Source organism: Acomys minous, assembly GCF_964271855.1.
Source record: "Acomys minous genome assembly, chromosome: 14".
Classification (NCBI taxonomy): Eukaryota; Metazoa; Chordata; class Mammalia; order Rodentia; family Muridae; genus Acomys; species Acomys minous.
Genome location: NC_140496.1, coordinates 4,717,291 through 4,738,684, shown reverse-complemented (window position 1 = coordinate 4,738,684; position 21,394 = coordinate 4,717,291). Strand labels below are relative to the sequence as shown.

General features: G+C 50.9%; 1 protein-coding gene across 1 annotated transcript in view; it reads right to left on the bottom strand.

Annotated features, from left to right (window-relative positions):
• The window catches only part of NUP133 (nucleoporin 133), a 57,538-nt gene that overhangs the window by 12,270 nt on the left and 23,874 nt on the right, over positions 1-21,394 (bottom strand). Inside the window, exons 10-20 of the mRNA XM_084755956.1 lie at positions 20,798-20,945; positions 19,603-19,760; positions 17,393-17,484; positions 12,374-12,537; positions 10,945-11,039; positions 8,514-8,738; positions 7,368-7,490; positions 6,588-6,687; positions 5,484-5,735; positions 4,875-5,008; positions 2,026-2,184 (exon numbers count right to left, since the gene is read on the bottom strand). Of these exons, the coding sequence (XP_084612082.1) occupies positions 2,026-2,184; positions 4,875-5,008; positions 5,484-5,735; positions 6,588-6,687; positions 7,368-7,490; positions 8,514-8,738; positions 10,945-11,039; positions 12,374-12,537; positions 17,393-17,484; positions 19,603-19,760; positions 20,798-20,945 (1,650 nt within the window). The remainder of the gene's footprint in view (positions 1-2,025; positions 2,185-4,874; positions 5,009-5,483; positions 5,736-6,587; positions 6,688-7,367; positions 7,491-8,513; positions 8,739-10,944; positions 11,040-12,373; positions 12,538-17,392; positions 17,485-19,602; positions 19,761-20,797; positions 20,946-21,394) is intronic.

The following is a 21,394-nucleotide window of genomic DNA, read 5'->3' as shown; positions in this document are numbered from 1 at the left end:
CGTCCCCCAGTCATCACTGTGAGAGGGATGTAGAAGCCAAACAAGCCTTGTCTCCCCTTAGGTGTTCTTGGTCACAGTGTGCATCAGTGCAACCGAGGGCAAGCCAGAACAGAGAGTGTGTGCTAACAATCCATAAAAAATATACTGTAAGTTGACACGTCTTTACTGTTTATACTCTTAGAATGCAACATCAAGTTTAAACATACACATGCAATATGAAAAGCTAAAGAAAGCTAATTAACATATCTATACCATAAAAATTTATATTTGAGAGTCCGTGACATGGTTCATCAGAAAAACATGCTTGGTACCAAAACTGACCACCTGAGTTTAAGCCCTAGAACCTGTGGTGGAAATAAGTAACTCCCTCCAGCTGTCCTCTGACCTCACCACCCAGTGCTCGTGCATGCGCACACACAAAATGACGTAAAAGAATGTTAAGTTGGGTGTACATGCTTTAGTCCCAGCACTCAGAAGATAGAATCAAGGAGACCCCCGTGACTCTGAGGCCAGCCTGGCCTACATATTGAGTTCCAGGTTAGCTAGGGCTACATAATAGAGATCCTGTCTCCAATGAGAAAAGTCTAGATACTAACCTTTTATCGGTTGTATGGCTAGAAACAATACTTTAATCACTAAAAGTCAGATTAATTAAAAAGACTTAAATTGGAGGATTTAAACTGAATGTGTGTGTGGAAGCTAGCTGGCTGGCGTCAGGAGGGGGCCCTTTGCTGTTGTTTGCGAGGTCAGTGTAGCGCCCCGGGCAGCCGCCCAGAGACATGTCGGTGAACCCAGCTCATGATCAACCAGCTGTGGGCTGCATGTCCGACCAAGCGCAGCAGTTGCTGCAGGTGGCGCACTAACAGTTCTTCCAAGAAAGCAACATTTTCTACAGTCACCCCCACCTGCAGATGATGTGTACTCCCAGTAACACCCCTGCCACACTGCCCAGCTTCCCTGATACGCTGGCCATGTTCTCCAAGCTGCACACCTCTGAGGGCCTGCAGAGCAGCAGCCCCATGACAGCTGTGGCCTGCTCCCCACTGCACACTTCAGCCCCATCTGGGCTGCATCCCCACCCAATCACCTGATGCCCTGGATGCCGCCCTCTGCCCCAACTCCTTCTGCCATCTCCACTGCCTGCAGCCCAGTAGCCCCTGGAGCATCACAGGGATACCCAACAGAAAGCCATGGTAGCAACGGGAGGCCAGAGAGGATACTGATGGCACTGGGTTGGAGCGGGGCCAGTCCAGGGTTGTAGGGACACAGGAGGGCTGGGTAGGGGGGGCAGTCCACGGTTGTGGGGACACAGGAGGGCTGGGGAGAGGGCAGTCCACGGTTGTGGGGACACAGGAGGGCTGGGGAGGGGGCAGTCCAGGGTTGTAGGGACACAGGAGGGCTGGGTAGGGGGGGCAGTCCAGGGTTGTAGGGACACAGGAGGGCTGGGTAGGGGGGGCAGTCCAGGGTTGTGGGGACACAGGAGGGCTGGGGAGGGGGCAGTCCACGGTTGTGGGGACACAGGAGGGCTGGGGAGAGGGCAGTCCACGGTTGTGGGGACACAGGAGGGCTGGGGAGGGGGCAGTCCAGGGTTGTGGGGACACAGGAGGGCTGGGGAGGGGGCAGTCCAGGGTTGTGGGGACACAGGAGGGCTGGGGAGGGGGCAGTCCAGGGTTGTGGGGACACAGGAGGGCTGGGTAGGGGGGGCAGTCCACGGTTGTGGGGACACAGGAGGGCTGGGGAGGGGGCAGTCCAGGGTTGTGGGGACACAGGAGGGCTGGGGAGGGGGCAGTCCAGGGTTGTGGGGACACAGGAGGGCTGGGGAGGGGGCAGTCCAGGGTTGTGGGGACACAGGAGGGCTGGGGAAGGGGAAATGCAAGGGGGGTTCCTTGAAGATCACACTGGAAGGTTTTATAAGAGAATTTTTGTGGGTGGGGGACAATAAAAGTCCTGAGCCACTTGAGTCCTTTAAGAAAAAAACAACACAAACTGCATAAGCAGGTGCTTCTCATAACCAAAGCATCTTACCTTTTCTAATTCTTGACTATTAATTTCATGTAACCAGCTCAGATGCTCATGGGCTTGCAAAAAATTTGCCAACTGTCCATGTTGAGAAATGGGCTGAGATAATAATTTGCCCCGCTTTCCTTTTTCCAGGTACCAACGAAAGAGAAAGTCTGAAAAATTCTACAACAGTAGACCAAGAATATATTGTTAGTAAAAAAGCTTTAAAAATATAAAACAAAGTCCCTCTCAAAGACCTTCAAATAGAAATCTTCCAAGTTTTATTTTACACTTGCTTATTGTTTGTGTGTATGTGTGTGTGCACATGTGTGTGCACTGTATGTATGCATACATATGCCATGACACACATGTGGAGGTCAGAGGACCACCTGAACAGCTGGTTCTCTCTTTCCAGCATGGAGGCTCTAGGGCCCTAACTCAGGTCACCAGGTGTGAAGCCACCTTGCAGTTCCCCAAGTAGAACCTTTCAGCAAGGATTATAAGAATACAAGCGTGAGGCTGGAGAGACGGTTCAACATCTCCATCACTGACTGCTCTTAACCAGGACACAGCTCACAACTGTCTGTAACTCCAACATCCTCCTCCGGCTTCCTCTAGCACCAGGCATGCATGTGGTGTACAGACACACGTGCAGGCAAAACATCCACAGACATTTCATTAGAAAGCAAAACAAGACAAATGTCCCATATGGCTAGTGTCTATCCACATGGACAGTGCGTCCTACGCCTGAGTCCAGCCACCTCCCCGACAAACGTCCTGAAGGCTCAGTGGGAACCCTGCTGGCGGCTGGTATGAGGGCTGCAGCGCTGACGCAGCAGTGGAGAGCACACTTGCTGCTCTTGCAGAGGAGCTGGGTTTGATCCTCAGAACCTCCGTGGTGGCTCACAACCACCAGTACTACAGTTCCAGGGGATCTTATGCCCTCTTCTGACCTCCACAGGTCGTACATACATGTGCAGGCAAAACACTCACAAGCATAAGAGAAGAGAAAAACACTAACATTAGTGCTAGTAACGGAAGGCTGAGACACTCACTCGTCCTCTGGGAGCAAACCACCAAATATCACTATTGGAACCTAGTTACAATAAAAGCTGTTTCCAGCCATGTATAGTGGTGTGAACCTTTAATCTTAGCTCTCAGGGGTAGAGGCCGGCAGATCTTCAGGGCTACACAACACAACCAACCACCTGCTTTCATGGAGGTTTTAATCCCCGCATGTCAAAGGGAAGGGCAGGTGGATGCCTGGAGCTCAAGGCTTAGTCTACAAAAGGAGTGGGACTCTATCTTGGAAAACAAAAACAAAACAAAACAAAACCTGTTGTCCCCAGGCACACTGGCCAATACTACAAGCCACTGACAGCCACTCATAACCAGTGGCTCCCTCAATTATCACATGGGATTCTAACAACAGCACCAAAAGGGTGGGGTTCCACACAGATGACTACATGAGATGGGGTGCTGGGGAGAATGACTGGAAAGCAGAGCCAAACAGTCCTTTGATCTCCCAGTTTGGTCTCCTGATGCAGGAGCTCTGCAGTAATGGAGAGACTCAGTCGTGACAACAGACAGGTTCCCCGAAGGCTTGAGGCCAGAGGCACGCTGAACACGAGATGTGCAGGCCTGACCCGGCTACCTCTGCCTCAGCCTGGAAAGCAACACTGTCTGAGAGAGGACAAAAGAGCAGCCTTTTCTAGTCACATGGCCTTTTAAATTACACGATGTCAAAGCAGAGAAGCCCCCTTAGCATGTAAGAAGCAGGCAGCTGAAGCCAGCAGGACGGCCAGACTGATGTGACAACAGGGCTCTATTGAATAGCAGATGTCAGCGGCAGCAGGAACCCATGAAGAATTTTAAAAGTCACGCTTGGTCAGAAGCACTTGGCCCAGCCACAGAACACCAACTACACCCTCCTAACACACAGGCCTGTCACCGCCTTGGCGGTGATGAGCTCAGCACAAACATAACTGCGTGGAGGCCATGTTCTCAGAAGGTTCTCTTTGGATGCTGTGACTATACTGTAAAGGATCTGTAGTCGCATTCTGAATTTTATACAAAATTCCTTTAACAGTAGAGGGAAAAGGCTTTTACAAGGTCAACTCATGGGACAGGCTAGCTACACAAGGGACAATCTCAATCACGCTGGCAGCATCCATCAGGCATTGAAAAGGGTACTTTGTCTAAAATCAGAAAGCGGGCAGTCAGAAGTGCTGACACAGGAGCCTGTACAAGAAGCCTGGGCTCTGCCTGTGAGGGTGCCTGGTTCAAGTCTCAAGCACGCATGTCCCCGCACCTAAGGGGTCCTGCTATACTTAAACAAAACTGAACTCCAAAAGTGAGACATTTCCCAAAGGCCAGGGAGCTCTCAGCGTCTGGGTGGTGGGCTGAAGGAAATGTCCCCTGTAGCCCCGGGCATCTGGGCATCTGGTCCTCAGTCACGGCCCGCTGTGGAGGTCGGGGAGGTCTAGGCCTTGCTGAAGGGAGTATGTCACTGTGGCATGAGGGTTTGCTCAGACCATCTCTACTCTGCTCTCTTTGCTTGAGGACCAGGATGCGAGCCTTCAGCCTTCTCTGGCCATTCAGCTGCTCCACCATCACAGACTACAACCCTCGGAACGCTTCTGTAAGTTGCCTTAGCAATGGTGCTGTATCATGGCGTAGAAAGGTAACTAACACAGTCTATTTACTTAAGGACGGGTCGGCCTGCGGGACAATGTAACATGAAATTCTGCCATCGCCCTGTCTGAATCATTTCTCACCTCAAAGCCACAGCAGCTTTCTGGGAAAAAAAAAAGCATCAGACAGTGTGGCATGCTACATTGCCGCGCCTGCCCCCCACCAGTGTGGTCGGTCACCTGGTCAGCAAACTGGGTCATGTAGCGCTGGAGTCGGGCCTGGTTGTCTGTCTGCTCACACATCTGTACCAGGATATCGAAGTCACAGTACTTCTCCGCCAGAGACGCTGCCCACGGGTGCTGGCCCAGTGTGACTGCAGGAGAAAGAACAGACATGCACCCAACCTGCCCATTATGGATCCACCTAATCCTTCCAAGGAGGTGGTGCAGCCCTGGCCCACCGCCGAGTCCCCAGCTGACACTTCCGGTGCTCACTAGGACACGCTTTCCTGGCCTGGCTATGAAAGGACACTGCTTTCCGTTCAACAGCTAGGTTGTGCCACTGCGCCCTCCACCAGCTACTAGCAGGCCGTTCTAACACTAGCTGTTCACAGCAAGCCTGAGGGGCTGGAGGGCCAGCACGCAGCAGGCCGGCCTCTCTGCTGTCTGCTCCAGACTGAGTCATTTTGAAGAAGCTAGATGGCACGAACCCAGAGAGGCGTTCACACGTGCCTGGCTGTGCCGCTGGCCACGGGCAGACCGACTCTGCTCAGACTGCACTGCGGGAGCTCTCCAGCCTCCACCCGCCCGCACGCAGCCCACTGCCTTTTCAGACTCCCAGACACTCACGCAGGGGAGAGAGGAGCTCCGATCTCTTCTGCAGGTATTCCACCTCCAAGCTGCTGTATCTTTCCTGGTCACTGGATTTCTCAAGAGACTTCAGCTGGGAGACGTAGCTGTCCAGGAAGCAGTCAATCAGCGCCACGAGCTGCTCCATCACGATGCTGCGCAGGTTGCTGTCAGCCTGCGGGTACACCGTCTGCAGGATGACCCTGTGCTGGCGCAAGATTGCCGTGCGGACACCAGAAGGACCACTTGTGGCTGCAAAGTCCAAAGTAACTCCTAAGAGAGGGTCCATGATGGCCAGGGAAAGGACCAGCTACCTGAAAACTACATCACTTCACTGCTCTAGGGAACCACAGCAGGGCTCAGGTGACACCTGTTGGTGCCCTGATCAAACCCCATCTTTTTTTCCAGTGGAGATTTTCTTTTATTTTTTAAATATATGTTATTAATTTATTCATATTACATCTAAATTGTTATCCCATACCTTGTATCCTCCCATTCCTCCCTCACTCCCATTTCCCCCCTACTCCCTTCCCCTATGACTGTGACTGAGGGGGACCTCTTCCCCCTGCATATGCTCATAGGGTATCAAGTCTCTTCTTGGTAGCCTGTTATCCTTCCTCTGAGTGCCACCAGGCCTCCCCATCAAGGGAATCCAGTGTGTGAGATCCTGCTTCCTTCTCAATTCCTTTAATGCCCTCTCACTTACTCTGTGATACGAACATGAAGCAGAGCCTAGTCTCCAAGCCAGCACCTGCTTCTGTGCAGGGCTTGACCTTAGCCAGGTGGTGGTGGCGCATGCCCTTAATGCCAGTACTCGGGAGGCAGAAGCAGGTGAATCACTGTGAGTGCAAGACCAGCCTGCTCTACAAAGTGAGTCCAGGACAGCCAAAGCTACACAGAGAAACCCTGTCTCGAAAAACCAAAATGTATACATACACATACATACATATATAAATACACCCAAGGGATCCCATGAGTCTAGAGATGTCACCTAAACTGTTCCTTCATCTCACTCACAAATTTGCCCTGAGGATGAACACAGAATCTAACATGACAGACCAACAGGCACATGTTCTGAACAACCGCCACACTGCAGCGTGGTACCTGTCCATGGCACATACTCTGGCTCCTCCCTGAGTGGTTCTTCCTGACTATACACGGAGCTTCTGTGTAGGCGGTAATGAGTGGCAGCCTGCAGCATGTCCTGCGAAAAGGAAATGCATCAATCACACAGGGGAAGGCACAGGCTGTTGTTAATATAATTCAGTTACTTTCTGTGGGATGCTGCGTCTAAGGAAGGCCTGTGTACTAGCCTACAAATAAGAAAAACATTTAGCACTTGTGGGTTCCTTCTGCTTTCAAAAATTTGTCTTACTCCTCAATTTTACTTCACTTAGGAAAACTAGAGCAACCAAAGGAGAAAAAAAATTGTACTATAGAGTCTACAGGTAAAACTGAAACTCCTTAGGTAATAATTTAAGTAACACATTTTGACTACTTAAAAACCAGAAGGCAGTTCAATAAACCATCCATAGCTGACTGAACACAAAACCCAGACGTCAGATGTAGTCGCATGTGCCCGTCCCAGCTAAGGGGAAGGCGGAGGCTGGACCAGGAGTCCAAGGCCAGAGAAATGGACTTTGACAGCTACACGAACACCAATGTCCCTGTGATGACACAAGAGGAAAAACTTCTTCAAAGAGTACTTACCAACACAAAGTCAAGCTACAGAAACTCACAGTATGCACAAAGGAAATACTGAAAAAATGTTAGCTCACTAGGAGGCTGCTGTAGCTTTTGTGAATGTGACAAGCAGGTGTAACCTCACCAGCTCAGGCCGCTATCCTGGATGGTGGCTCTCTGACACCACTGTCACGTGTGTACCTTAAGGACTGTATTGACATCGATCGCCACCTCTGCCCACTCCTGAGAGTCCAAGGCGACATCACGCAGGACTTGTTCTTCATGCTCCAGCAGGCACTCGCACAGAGTGTCCACCTGGGATACCTGAGGGTGGACAGAGTCACGGGCGTCAGCCTCTTAGGGATGACGGGTCCCACCTGGTAAGTTATGTCTTCCATCATTCAACAGAAGCTAATGTACTGACTTGATGATGAATGTGAATGTAAAACCAACTGAAGGCCACAGCTCTCCCCAGTCTCCAGTGGCACCCACACAGCCTGTCTGAGGGGCTAGGACTACTTTATGAAGCCTTGGATGGGCCCAGGCCTCTTCCCGAACTGAGTCAGTGGCAAGGTGGAGGCTGCACCTCCAGAGCTAGGCCTATTGTCCTTTTACTGCCAACAAGGGCCGCGAGGTCAGAAACGTCCCCTCTGCTGATTTGAGCAACTCTCTCCTTACCCTTTAGGAATCTGATGTTACTCCTGCAAGCAGACAGGAGAAAGTAGCGCTCCAGGAGAAAGGGGGAGGGGAGGGGAGGGGCTCTGGGACAGCTTAGTCTCAGGCCACTGAGACGACTCAGCAGCTGCCATGCCATACGACAAGTCTGAACCTTGGGATACACATGGTAGGAGAGAACCAACTCCCCAAAAGTTGTCCTCTGACCTTCGCACACGTACCATATGTGGCACACAAGCCTACACATTTATAAACACACACACACACACACACACACACACACACACACACACACGTGAAAAAAAAATATTTTTTAAAGAAGCTGGCCTTTGACAAAGGGAAACCACCAATGTGCTGGAGAGCAGCTCCTCTGAGCTTCTATGTGTACAGAGCCCAAACTCTCCATGCCAGCAGCAAGCTAGAGGCCTGAGAGCACCGGCCACGGACAGCTTCCTGTGCTAGTCAGGAGGGAGCTGCAGAGACAAGGGAATGGAGAGCCCCTTTCTTAGTCAACTGTTCGCCCCTCCTACACGGCAAACAGTAAACAAGACACCAGTGAGGAGCCCAGGTCAACATTTCAATGATGTCCTCACACTCTGCCCTGCCAGGGATGTCCACACAAGGTACAGTGCAAGGAAGACACAGGAAGAGGAGAGCTGGGGTGTGGCTGACCTCTCTGAAGAAGACGTCAGCAGGAGTCAGGCTGGACGGGACCTCACACTCCCTCTTGTTCAGGGCGAGCAGGATGGCTGCATTCACCAGGTCCGGCAGCCGAGAGTGGTGGTTTTTGAGTGTGATGGCAGCTGACAGTTTTTCTGCATGTTCACAGAGCAGCAGTCGGGTGGCCATAGGTGTCCCTCTGATTGGATAAGAGCCAAGGCGTCTGAACAAGCCGACCTCACGAAAACAAGAAAACAAACAAATAAAAAACCCAAACACTTGTTCTCAGAAAGTGGTCACAGAAAATGTGGCCACATTCTCCTAGGAGCTTCCCCCTACAGGCCACCTCGGTCGCCATGTTCCCAATGTGTACAGGGTATAACCATACAGTCCCCATACAGGGAAGCACAGGGGTTCCCGTCAGCCGCCACCCTGTCCCTATCCATGGGGTTAGAGTTTCCAAACCACTGTTTACATATAATGATCAAATGGCCTTTCTGGTTTGTACCAGGCAAGCGCCCTTGATTACAGACCTTTGGGAAGTGGAAACTTGGAACAAGCACCTCAAGGGATGGTTTCCAGCACCCTGACCTTAGAAGGAGGGCAGACAGTCGGCCCCTGACTGGGGGACCTGGGACCCAGCTTTCATGTAGCAAAGATTACAGTCATGGGAACTAGGAAGCAGCAAGAGTCCTGCAGCAACGATGGACCACTTTCCACACTTACACTTCCTTCATTAACGAGTGACCGCATTTCTCCCACCCTCACGCCTTCCTCTGCCTCTGTACACCCTAGCAGACAACTGTTTAAACCACAGGGGCTCAGCCAGCAAAGCCAGTTAGATCAGGAGTTCACAGCTGGCTTTGGTTACAAATTCCAGACTACATAAGACCCTCATCCAAAAAACAAAATAAAGTAACCTCTCACAAATGAACCCTTTTCGAGACAAGGTTTCTCTGGATAGCTCTGGCTGTCTTGGAGCTCGCTCACAAATGAACCCTAAGGCCTCAGAAAACAAAGGGTCCATGTCACTCATGAGTGTCTGAACCTTGTTTTGTCTGACAGCATCTCGACTTTCTTATTTACAGAAGACTTAATAGCTGACGAGCACTTCACTATGGTGACCTGTCTTCATTCCATTTGTACATTTGATTATTTTTTCCTTTTTGAGACAAGGTCACACTATGTAGTTCTGGCTGGCCTGGAATTCACTGTGTAGACCAGGTTGGCTTTGAACTCAGGGATCACCTGTCTCTAGGTGCTGGGGTTAAAGGCGTGCACCATCATGACTGGCTGATGGTTTTGTTTTGTTTCTTAAAAAAATATTTACTTATTTATTGTGTACACAGTGTTTTGCACACCAGAAGAGGGCATCAGATCTCATTATAGATGCTTGTGAGCCACCATGTGGCTGCTGGGAACTGAACTCCGGACTCTGCAGGAAACCCACGGAGCCATTTCTCCAGTCCCTGGCTGATGGTTCGCAAAGTCCAAGTTACAGTTACATGACTGAATTCCTTTGCCTGCTCCTGTGTTGAAAGCACAGTTCCTCTGTGAGAGCCGTCGGCAGGGAGTGCTCAGGAACCTTAGAGTGACTGCTCAGTGCACTGACGTCACTCCAGCCACAGTGCTAGCCTCACTTCCCACCCCATTCAGGAGAGTAGCCGCAAATACAGAAGTACTTCCGCAGAGCACTGGGTTGTATGTGCCCTGCTCAGTGAAAGAGCTGAGGTGATGAGCTGGGCATGGTGCCTACTCTCCATCCCACCACTCAAGAGGCAGCGGTAGGTGGATCTCTGAGGCCAGCCTGATCTTCATAGCCAATTCCAGGCCAGCCAGGTCTACACAGTGATACCTTGTTTTAAAAATACAAAACAAACAAAAAGCCCCTACAAGCCAGAGAAGAAAACACACATACAAAAGTCACCACAGAAACAGGTCTGCATGTGAAACTAGAGCAGCTGGCAGCTGGGCCTCAGTTAAGTCCTCCCGGTTGCTGTGCGCCCACACCCTGGCTGCCTGTGACCCCCGATAAACAGGTGTGTCCACATTTGTTATCAGCTCTCAGCACAGTTGCCTTCCACAGTGTAAAAAGAAGCTTCTTGATTTCTTCCACCTGGTCCATGTCAAGGTCTTCCTAACAATGTAGAATGATGCACAAACATCCACGTTTTTACATAAAAGCATTAAGAATGTTCGCGTGAGGCTCTGACTTTACAAATCACTGGTCTTAGGCTGGTGAGATAGCTCAGGGGGCAAAGGCACTGTTTGATTCCTAGAAAGAAAGCAAGCTCCTGAAAGTTGTCCTCTGACACCTCCCACATGTATGCCAAGGCCCTGGAACTGCTTATGCTGCATTGACACGTAATCTAGGTCCCTCCGAGGAAACACCCCAGAAGGGCGGGCATCTCGCTCGGCCCAGCCGGCCCAGGTTGAGGCTTACCTGGTGGAGGAAGTCCACCAAGAGGCAGTGCGCCTTCATCTTGTCCTCCAGCTGGTGCAGAATGATCAGGGAGCTGTTGCTGAGCCCGGGGGCCTCTGTGAGAACACGGAAGTGAGGTCAGGCACAGAAGCACTTTCTGAACAGTAGCTGCCAGAAAGGGACAAGTGAAGGGGGTCTAAACGGAGCAAAGCAGCAGTCCTTTAATAAAATGACATCATTCAGAGTTCTACAACTGGATGTGTAACTCAGCCCTGGCTCACATTTGTAATCTCACCTCTTGGCAAACTGAAGGAGATTATAAGGCTAGCCTGGGCTACAGAGTGAGTTCCAGGACATCCTAGACTACAAAGTGAGACCTTGTCTCAAAAGAGTTGTTTTGTTTTTCCCTCCAAGACAGGGTTTCTCTGTGTAGCCTTGGCTGTCCTGGACTTACTTTGGAGACCAGGCTGGCCTCGAACTCACAGAGATCCGCCTGTCTCTGCCTCCTGAATGCTGGGATTAAAGGTGTGTGCCACCACACCTGGCTTCAAAAGAGTTTTCAAATTAGAGAAAAACCTATGTGAGACTGTACTATACTTATTCAAAACAAAAAGTGTGCCCTGGTTTTGCTACCATATGGCTCTTCTTGGTTGTCAACTTGACTACATGTGGAACTAACTAAAAATCTAAGCCACCGGGCACAATTGTGAGGGATTTTTATTTAACTGGGTCATTTGAGGTCAGAAGACCCACCCTGTATCTGGGCCACACCCTGTCACGGCAGCCAAGTGAGGACATGGAAGAAGGAAGCTTGCTCTCCGTGTGCTTGCTCTCGCTTTCACTGGCAAGTCCACTCCTTCACTGGCATCAGAACCTACTGAAGACCAGCTGAGACGTCTACCCTTGTGGACTGAACAACTACTGAACTCTTGAACTTTCTTTTCTAAATTTATTATGTAAACAGTGTTCTGCTTGCATGTATGCCAGCAAGCCAGAAGAGGGCACCAGATCTCATTACAGATGGTTGTGAGCCACCATGTGGTTGCTAGGAATTGAACTCAGGACCTCTGGAAGAGCAGCCAGTGCTCTTAACCGCTGAGCCATCTCCCCAGCCCAAACTCTTGAACGCTCTGTTGGCAGATGATCATTGTTGGACTAGCTAGACCCCTGCTTGTAAGGCACACTAACAAACTCCATATACACATTTATTTATTTACTCTACCATTTCTGTTCCTCAAGAGGACCCTGACAACACACCAAGTTCTTCCAGAAATAAAACGATGAGAATCGTGAGGACTCACTCCAGTGTCCCCCAGAGTCCACGCTCTGACACACAGTGCCATTTGTTCTGGGGCCCTTTTCAAAATATGCCATAGGGAAGGTTGCCACTGACGGCAGAACAAGCTCTGTGCCCTGCTTTAACCCCACCATGATGAGCTGGGCGACCTACCCTGGGGGACGGACTCTGCCCACCGTGGGTCTGAGGCTGGGTAGTCATCTACTAGGTCCACGCTGATCTGAGTAACGGCCTTGTCTAGCTCAGAGTCCGAATCCAAGTCAGCGTGAGAGGAAAACAGCTCATCAGCCATCATCTGAGCACGGCCGAGATCTTTCCTGCAGGGAAATGGGAACACAAATTTACAGCAGAGGCAAAACATTCCCAAACTAGCCACAGGAACATTAACTGCAAGGTTAGCACCACACATACAGCTTTAGCCCAAAGGACTGTTAACAGCGTAGCATGGAAGACAGTGTCTGTGCAGCTACAGACTCATCACCACACTGGATATCCTGACAGGCCAGACGATGACTAAGAAACTGAAATCAGCCCTCGGCTTCAGAGAGTCACAATGCAGGGGTCAGAGCACTAAAGAAGCCATGGCGCATTTGTGGGCAAGTGCTCCCACAGGGAAGAACAGACAGGACTGTGCTGCTGGTTCACATGTTAACTTGGCAGGGTCTGGAGCACCCTGAAGGCAAGTCTCTGGATTTTCCTAGTTGGAGTGGGAAGACTCATCACTTCCCAGACTGAATAAGAGTGAGACCGAGCTGCTCAAGCCCATTCCCCGCACGACCTCATCACCTCACACGCCCATTCCCCGCACGACCTCATCACCACACATGCCCATTCCCCACATGACCTCATCACCACACACGCCCATTCCCCACATGACCTCATCACCGCACACGCCCATTCCCCACATGACCTCATCACTGCACACGCCCATTCCCCACATGACCTCATCACCGCACACGCCCATTCCCCACATGACCTCATCACCGCACACGCCCATTCCCCGCATGACCTCATCACTGCACACGCCCATTCCCCCGCATGACCTCATCACCGCACACGCCCATTCCCCACATGACCTCATCACCGCACACGCCCATTCCCCGCATGACCTCATCACCGCACACGCCCATTCCCCCACATGACCTCATCACCGCACACGCCCATTCCCCGCATGACCTCATCACCGCACACGCCCATTCCCCCGCATGACCTCATCACCGCACACGCCCATTCCCCCACATGACCCCATCACCGCACACGCCCATTCCCCCACATGACCTCATCACCGCACACGCCCATTCCCCACATGACCCCATCACCGCACACGCCCATTCCCCGCATGACCTCATCACCACACACGCCCATTCCCCCACATGACCCCATCACCGCACACGCCCATTCCCCCACATGACCTCATCACCACACACGCCCATTCCCCCGCATGACCCCATCACCGCACACGCCCATTCCCCCACATGACCTCATCACCGCACACGCCCATTCCCCCACATGACCCCATCACCGCACACGCCCATTCCCCCGCATGACCTCATCACCGCACACGCCCATTCCCCCACATGACCTCATCACCACACACGCCCATTCCCCCACATGACCTCATCACCGCACACGCCCATTCCCCCACATGACCCCATCACCGCACACGCCCATTCCCCCACATGACCTCATCACCGCACACGCCCATTCCCCACATGACCCCATCACCGCACACGCCCATTCCCCGCATGACCTCATCACCGCACACGCCCATTCCCCCACATGACCCCATCACCGCACACGCCCATTCCCCCACATGACCCCATCACCGCACACGCCCATTCCCCGCATGACCCCATCACTGCACACGCCCATTCCCGCCCCCTCCGCACGACGCAAGCAGGGAAGCTGCGTCAGGCAGGGTTTCTATTGCTATCATGAAACACCATGACCAAAAAGCAAGGTGGGGAGTATTTGGCTCACACTTCCATATTTCTGTTTATCACGGAAGGACATCAGGACAGGACCTCAAGCAAGGCAGGAACCTGGAGGCAGGAGCTGATGCAGAGGCCGTGGAGGGTGCTGCTTACTGGCATGCTCCCCATGGCTTGCTCAGCCTGATGTCTTACAGAATCCAGGACCTCCAGTGCAGGGACAGCACCACTGGCCTGGGCCCTCTTCCACTAATCACTAATTGAGAAAATGCCTCACAGCTGGATCTCATGGAGGTTTTTCTCAACTGAGGCCCCTTCCCTCTGATGACTCTAGCTTGTGTCATCCAGGGAAGTAAGTTTGGGGGGAAAGTTCCAGAGCAACATCCTGAGAACAGTGAGCCCTAAAAAGAGAACGCTTCTAAACTGGGCAGAGACCTGAGAAAATCACCATATCCTGATGAGGCCAGGACGAAGGGAAAGGCAGCTTCATTCAGAAGGAAGGAAACATGTAGCACACACACTGCAGACCATGGCGTAAGGCCCCAGGGGACAGGCAAGTGCCGCTGCACTTCTAACTATCAGCTGTGAAGCTACACGAGCCAGGCCTAGAGCTCTAGTGCAGAACTTTCCTGTGACGAGTCTACTTCCTTGAAACTCCTGGCGGGCTGCCCTCAGCCTCTCATACGCCCTGGGAGCCTCGGGCACAGCTGTGCTGGGCTCAGCAGCGCTGTTCCTCGGGCCACTTAGGTCTTTCCATATCTGGCAATTGTGCTCTGGAAACCACCCCAACCGCCTGCATCAGGTCGGCAGGACCCCACACTCAGGCCCACCCAGAGCCCATGGTGTCCTTTCTCTGGAAAGGATTAGTTAGGGTAAAGGTCAGGGTGGCCCCAAACACAGTGACTGGTGCTGAGCGGAGTGGGACGAGCCTGAAACCCCAGCACTAGTGAGAGAGGATGAGCTCAGCTGTCGGCCAGCCAAGGCTGCATGAGGAGCCTGTCTGAAGAGAGACATCACGAGGAAGAGGCAGTGCAGACACCACCAGGAAAGAAGCACCAACAAGCCCAGAAGTGGCCATGGCTGTTAGGATGAACAAGGAGGAAGGCATGAAGTGCTCCCCAGAACCTCCAAGGGACGTGTGGCCCTATTGACTCTAAACGTCGGATGGGAGCCCCACATGCCAGAGTTTACAGTAATTTGTTTTGGCAGCTACAAGAAATAAAAATAAAACCTACAGTTGCTAGCTGCATTAGCATGGACAGTTGACACAACTGTCACTACTGAGAAACAACGCAAGTCTTCCTAGTAAGACTGAACCATGCACTAGAAGGTGGCCAGACAGAATACTACACTGTCTAGTGGTGCCCCCACCTGGACAGGCCAGGGAGTGCAGCAGGCCGTTAGCAAGGCAGTCTTAGAGGTAATACACTTTAGTGAGGGGCAGCCACCGAGTGGGATAGCAGGTCACGACCTAAGAACTTGGCAGCAGAGACAGTAAATGCTGAAAAAGCAAGATGTGCTAGGCAAACTGCTCCTCCCCTCCTCTCCTCAAGCCCCCATGAGGGAGGGAACAGGGCCAGAGTCAGTAACCATGCTGCCCAAGCCTCAGCCCTGGGAAAGGCTCAGGCATGATCATCCTCGTGTCTGTTCAAACATGAACCAGCTCTCCCTATGAAGGAACAGACATGATAGGCAGAAAACGTGCTGTTTATCTCAAGTGTGAACCTGAGCCCCTGACACCTCTGCGGGGGACTCACACCCAACACCTGGACCTCACAGTTGTAAAGGCGCTGTGGCCCGAGCACACCCTAGCACAGCAGGAATCCCGCATTCACAAACACACCCCACAGCCAGTGAGCCAGTGGGGGCTTAGGCTCCAGGGCTCTCTGCACAGGGGGTGACTCACCTGCTAATGGTTAGGAAGATACGTGATCAGGACAGAAAGGGCTGAAATGATCGCAAGTGTGAGCAGCCAGCCGGAAGCTGCAGGCCTAGTCTTCCTACAGGCTGTAGGGTGGATACACTGTACAAGAGCTGACCAGGAATTGAGAAGGTTCCCCAAACTCTCATTTAAAAAATAGTTTGCATTTATATTTTCTGAGTAAAGAAAAATAAACCAAATAATATGAGGCTAAAAACACAAAAACAAACAAAAAAACCACCATCAAGTTTTATCTATTAAGTTTGACTCTCAGGAGTATTTGGCAATGTTTGAAGATAACATGGTTATAACAAGCAGGGGGAAGGACCAGTGTGGTCCTGGCTTCTAGTGTTCAATAGCCTGCAAGTCATCAGATACCCACAACTGCTTACCTGTTTCAAATACCAATGCAGTGTCAAAAACTACAAGAAGCAAAGAGTGGCCAGCCAGGGCCCTACAAACATGAGGTCCAGGCGTGATGGCCAGACTCGAATCTGGGCACAGCAACAGCCCAGCTGGGACTTGCCCAACTGCTGCCTGACCTGATCTCCAACAGGCAAACTGCAGAATCTGCGCTTGGCTGAAGAACCACTAGGTTCTGCGGTAACTAGAGGCCAGGTCATGGGCAGGGGTGCTTCTCTCACAACACTCATAACTCCATCTGTAACTCATCTGCTTGGTACTTTATGAGAGAGACCTTGTCTGCTGTCTTCAGGACAATTTTAGTGGTCACTGCTTCTCACAGGGGCCGCGGTAGCTGACGCTCCTGACCTGCACGGGGCCTTGTGCGGCTGCCAGGCTCAGATACTCATGAGTAGAACCCTAGCAGCCAGAGAGACTCCCTCTAAATGGCACAGCCCTACAGCTGGCTCTCACTACCCACCAGTGCACAGCAAGCACCAGTAAAATGTGTCCCGCATGTGAGGTAAGCTGCGATTTTAAAATGTGCTGTGACAGCTGAGCATAGTGGTCATGCCTATAAATCCAGCCCCAGACAGGCAAGACAGGAAGAGCCACCTGGTTTACACAGCAAGACCCATTAAAACTACAGGGCGGTGTGAGTGGATGTGGGGGACCTGTGTGTGTGTGTGTGTGTGTGTGTGTGTGTGTGTGTGTGTGTGTGTTAGCTGTTTAGGAGACCTGTTGCTCTTGCAGAGGACCTGGATTTGATTCCTACCACCCTTACCGGGTGCCTCACAATTGCCTGTAACTCCAGCTCAAGGGGACCAGATGCACTTTTCTGGATTCTATGAACACATGCACACGCGCACACGCGCACACGCTCACACAAATAAACAGATTTTTAAAAACGTGCTATACCTGCAGTACTGTAGAAATGCAGCTTTGAGCAGTTTTGTTTTATCTTCATGGGCTACAGTTTCATTTTTTGTTGTGGTCTCAAAAACCATACTCTGCAAAGAAAAAAGGCTACTGCTTAGAGGTGAAGGCACAGGGTCATTCCCACTCGCTGAAGGAAGATCCTGCCACAGAACAGCACACACCCAGAGCTGTTTGCCAACGACCAATCAAAGCTCTAGAGAAAAGGCAGGTAACTCAGAGCTTTTTCACCAAGGCCAGCGCTGTCCCAACTGTCCTTGTGCTTAACACACTGCACATTACCAAGCACATGAGGAGCGACACATTAAGCAGGACTCAGGAAAACTGAGAAGCGGGCAGTGTGGAACACATCAGGGGCACACAGCAGCAATGATCCAACAAGAGGAAAGACAGCACATTCTCAACACGCCGCCAAATCACTTCCATTTTCTTGTTTCAATTTTTTATTTTCTGTGTCTGAGTACTTGATTGCATGTGTATGTGTACACACACGTGTTGTGCCTGGTGCCCCCAGAGGTCAGAAGAGAACAGGATCTCTTGGAACTGGAGTTACACATGGTTGTGAGCCACTATGTGGGAGCTAGGATCGATTCCATCTCCCTAGCGTTCCCCCTCTCTCTTTTTGAGACAGGGTCTCACTAGCAAGCCTGGCTAACATGGAACTCTATGTAGCCCAAGCTGACCTGGAACTCACAGAAGTCCACCTGCCTCTGCCTCTCAAGTGCTGGGATTGAAGACGTGCGCCACTGTGACCAGCTCCATTCATTTCAACTGTTTTTTGTTGTTTCAAGACAGGGTTTCTCTGTGTAGCTTTGGTTGTCCTCAAACTTCAGAGATCTGCCTGCCTCTGCCTCCCAAGTGCTAGGATCCAAGGCGTGCGCCACCACACCCTGCTTCAAAATTTAATTATGAAAATGGGCCACACAAAGTTTAGACATGGCAGCATATGTCTGTTATCCCAGTGCTTGGGAGAACAAGGCAAGAAAACTGTGAGTTCAATCAGTCTAAACTACGCAACAAGGCTGCCTCAAAAAATAAGTGTACACCCGAGATTTATAGACTTTAGATAAGCTAGTGTCTTAAAACAAACAAAACCAAATATGTGAACTGGTTATACACTTTGGTGGAACAGGAGACTTGTATTTTTAGCAAGTATGAAAATATTCTTTGCAAACATTTTTATATTACCAGCTTTGGGGTTTGTTGAAAGGTAAATATAACTGGCTATATTAGTGTCAAAATAATGTTTCTTGAGTGAAAAACAAAACAAAACAACAACAAACAAAACAAAAACCTCTAGGCATTATTTTTAACCTTTTGTGACTCAAGTGTTTTTGTTGTTTAAAACTCCCCAGCTTACAAAGTTAACTCAGGTTTCAAGATAACAAAGTTGGTTTCTTACTCCCTTTTCTGAGAATTCATCCTCTGAGGTCATTGAATTGGCTCAGTGGATAAAGACATTTACTTGCTGTGCAAGTCTGACAACCTGAGTTTGACCCGCAGAGCCCATGTAAAGTGCACACAGGTCTGCCTGGCATGGGTGGGACAGGTCCTCAGGGTCTGGACAGTGAGGAAAATGGCAGGATAAGCCTGGCCCCCTTCCTGAGGTGACCACAGGAAAACTACCCCAGCAAGCACCTTCCAAAGACGCTGGACAGCATGTGCGACATCAACTAGGCAGATGACCAATGCTGCCAATGCTGCAGAACGCCCACAGTTCAGCGGGTGCAGTGTCACCAGTGCTTCCCTGCAGTACCACAGCCACACCCACCCTGCATCCTGCTCCCAGAGAGCGTGAAGGAGAGGAAGTATGAACTGCCCCAAGTCCTCGCTTTAAAGATGGTGACGTGAAACCAGGAGCAGTATTCCCAGCACTCGGGAGGCAGAGGCAGGCAGATCTCTCTGAGTCCGAGGCCAGCCTGGTCTACAAAGCTAGTCCAAGATAGCCAAGGCTACACAGAGAGACCCTGTCTTGAAATATCAAAAAGAAAAAGAAAAACCGCTAGTGACTTGGAGATAGCAACACATACGTGTGGCTGAGAAATGCAGAGCGAAGAGCAGGAGCAATGGCGGAGCCCAACAGGCAGCTGTTCTGGGATGTGGGACCAGAGAAGCAGCCACTCTAAGTTGCCTGCCTTTTCTGGTGTGAATGCACTGATAAAGCAAACGTCAAGCGATCCTCGGGCCCTTACCTCACTGCCCTGTCCACCAACTGAAGAGGCCAAAGAGTCTTCCAGGTCTTCTGCTAACAGGGACACACTTTCCCTTGGAGTGACAGACACCAGACCACTGTTCCTAGAGAAAAGGATAGGAACACCACCACAAGAGCCAGCGCCCAGAATGCCATCTCCTGAGAAAAAAACAAACCAAGATAGTACAGAGCAATTCCTGAAATCCATTGCCCCAACTGTCCTGATGACCCGTGTCCTTTCTTCTTCATGGCCCTTTTTAAAAGTGCTATAGCACAAACAAGTTTATTTTATCCTAGAGATCGTCTTGCTGTGCTACCCAGGCTGGTTCCAGTTGCAGGGCTTATGCCACCTCCACTGTGCCTTGCCCCAGCTTTTAAATTCCAACAAAATGTCAAGGCCCAGTGCTACTCAGGAAAGCAGTCAGCCTTTCCACCTGAAGACAAGGAAAGCCGGCCAGGGGCAGGGGCTCGGGAAGGAAAGCACCTGCGCTTGTGCATAGCCCTGGAGCTCAGCTCCGAGTGGCCTCACGGGGAGCCCACACCCTCCTGTAACGTGGCTCCAGGGACTACACCCTCTCCTCCCTGCCTGATGGCCTTTCTCCGCAGGCCCCAGTCCTACAGCACCTCCCAGACTCCATCCTCTGCACAGTCCCAGTAGGGCTGCACCCGGGCCAGGACCGACTTGTCTGCTCTGCACTGTAGGCCAGCTCCTGGGGTCCTTACTGCCGAGGCCCCGGACAAACAGTTTTAGAAGTGTTAAGTCACTCTCACAAATTAAGATGAGCATTTACTTCTCCCAGTATCAGGACAGCCTAGTCTTCTGAGGAAAAAACAACCTTTTTAGACTAACTTTGCCTGTAAAGATCATAATTTTGGAATTCTGCGCACCTTGGGTACTGAGCACGGCTGTGGATTCAGCTGCTGCAAACAGGATTACTATTTCTAACTGGCAGGTGGAAGGCCAGAAGGCAAACGTACAATGAAAGAAGACAAAGACCAAGAACGGCTAAGGAGCTGGCCGAAGCGCTTGAACTTAAGAATTCCTTATGGAAGACTACATACTGGGGAGCGGACAGACACATATGAAAGTACAGTGGAGTCCAGCTGGATGCCACACGCATATGATGAGCTGGATTTGACCAAGAATACAATTCAATGGAGAAGGAACCACCTTTTAACTTAAAGTAGCCATGTACCTTGTGTATCAAAGACAATTTTCTCCTGAGGAAGAGAAAACTTCCCAGTCCCCGTGGAGCACACAAAGACAGCATTCTCCATGTACAGATAGGTCATCTGGCTCGAGAAGTTTGGCACCACCAATCGACACGCAATCAGGTCTTCAGACTGAGAGGTAAATTTAGGATTATAGTTAATAGGGGTCAAGACAAAAATATTTGTGTGATTTTTGCAACCATGTTTATATGACACCATTCTACAGAAATGTTAAAGTTCACAATCCCTGATTATCCTTGTGAAGCTTACACACTACACGCTACACAAGATGATCCACAGAACAGGACAGGAGAGGGTCACAGTCACCGCTGTGGCCTGGACATCTTTGTTCCTGGTGGACATGAGGAGTCCGCAGGAGGGCGGGGGCCTGTGCACCTCTAAGAGAGGACACCAATGGGCACCACATCTGCGGGACCTTTATCTTAACCCTCTAACCTCCAGAACGCCCTATAGTTTATAAGTTATCCAACCTTAGGCATTTGCAGCAAGGCAAATGGACTAAGATCTTTGTCTTATAGAAACTATTTGCTGAGCTGCAATCAGCAAGATTTTAAAATACT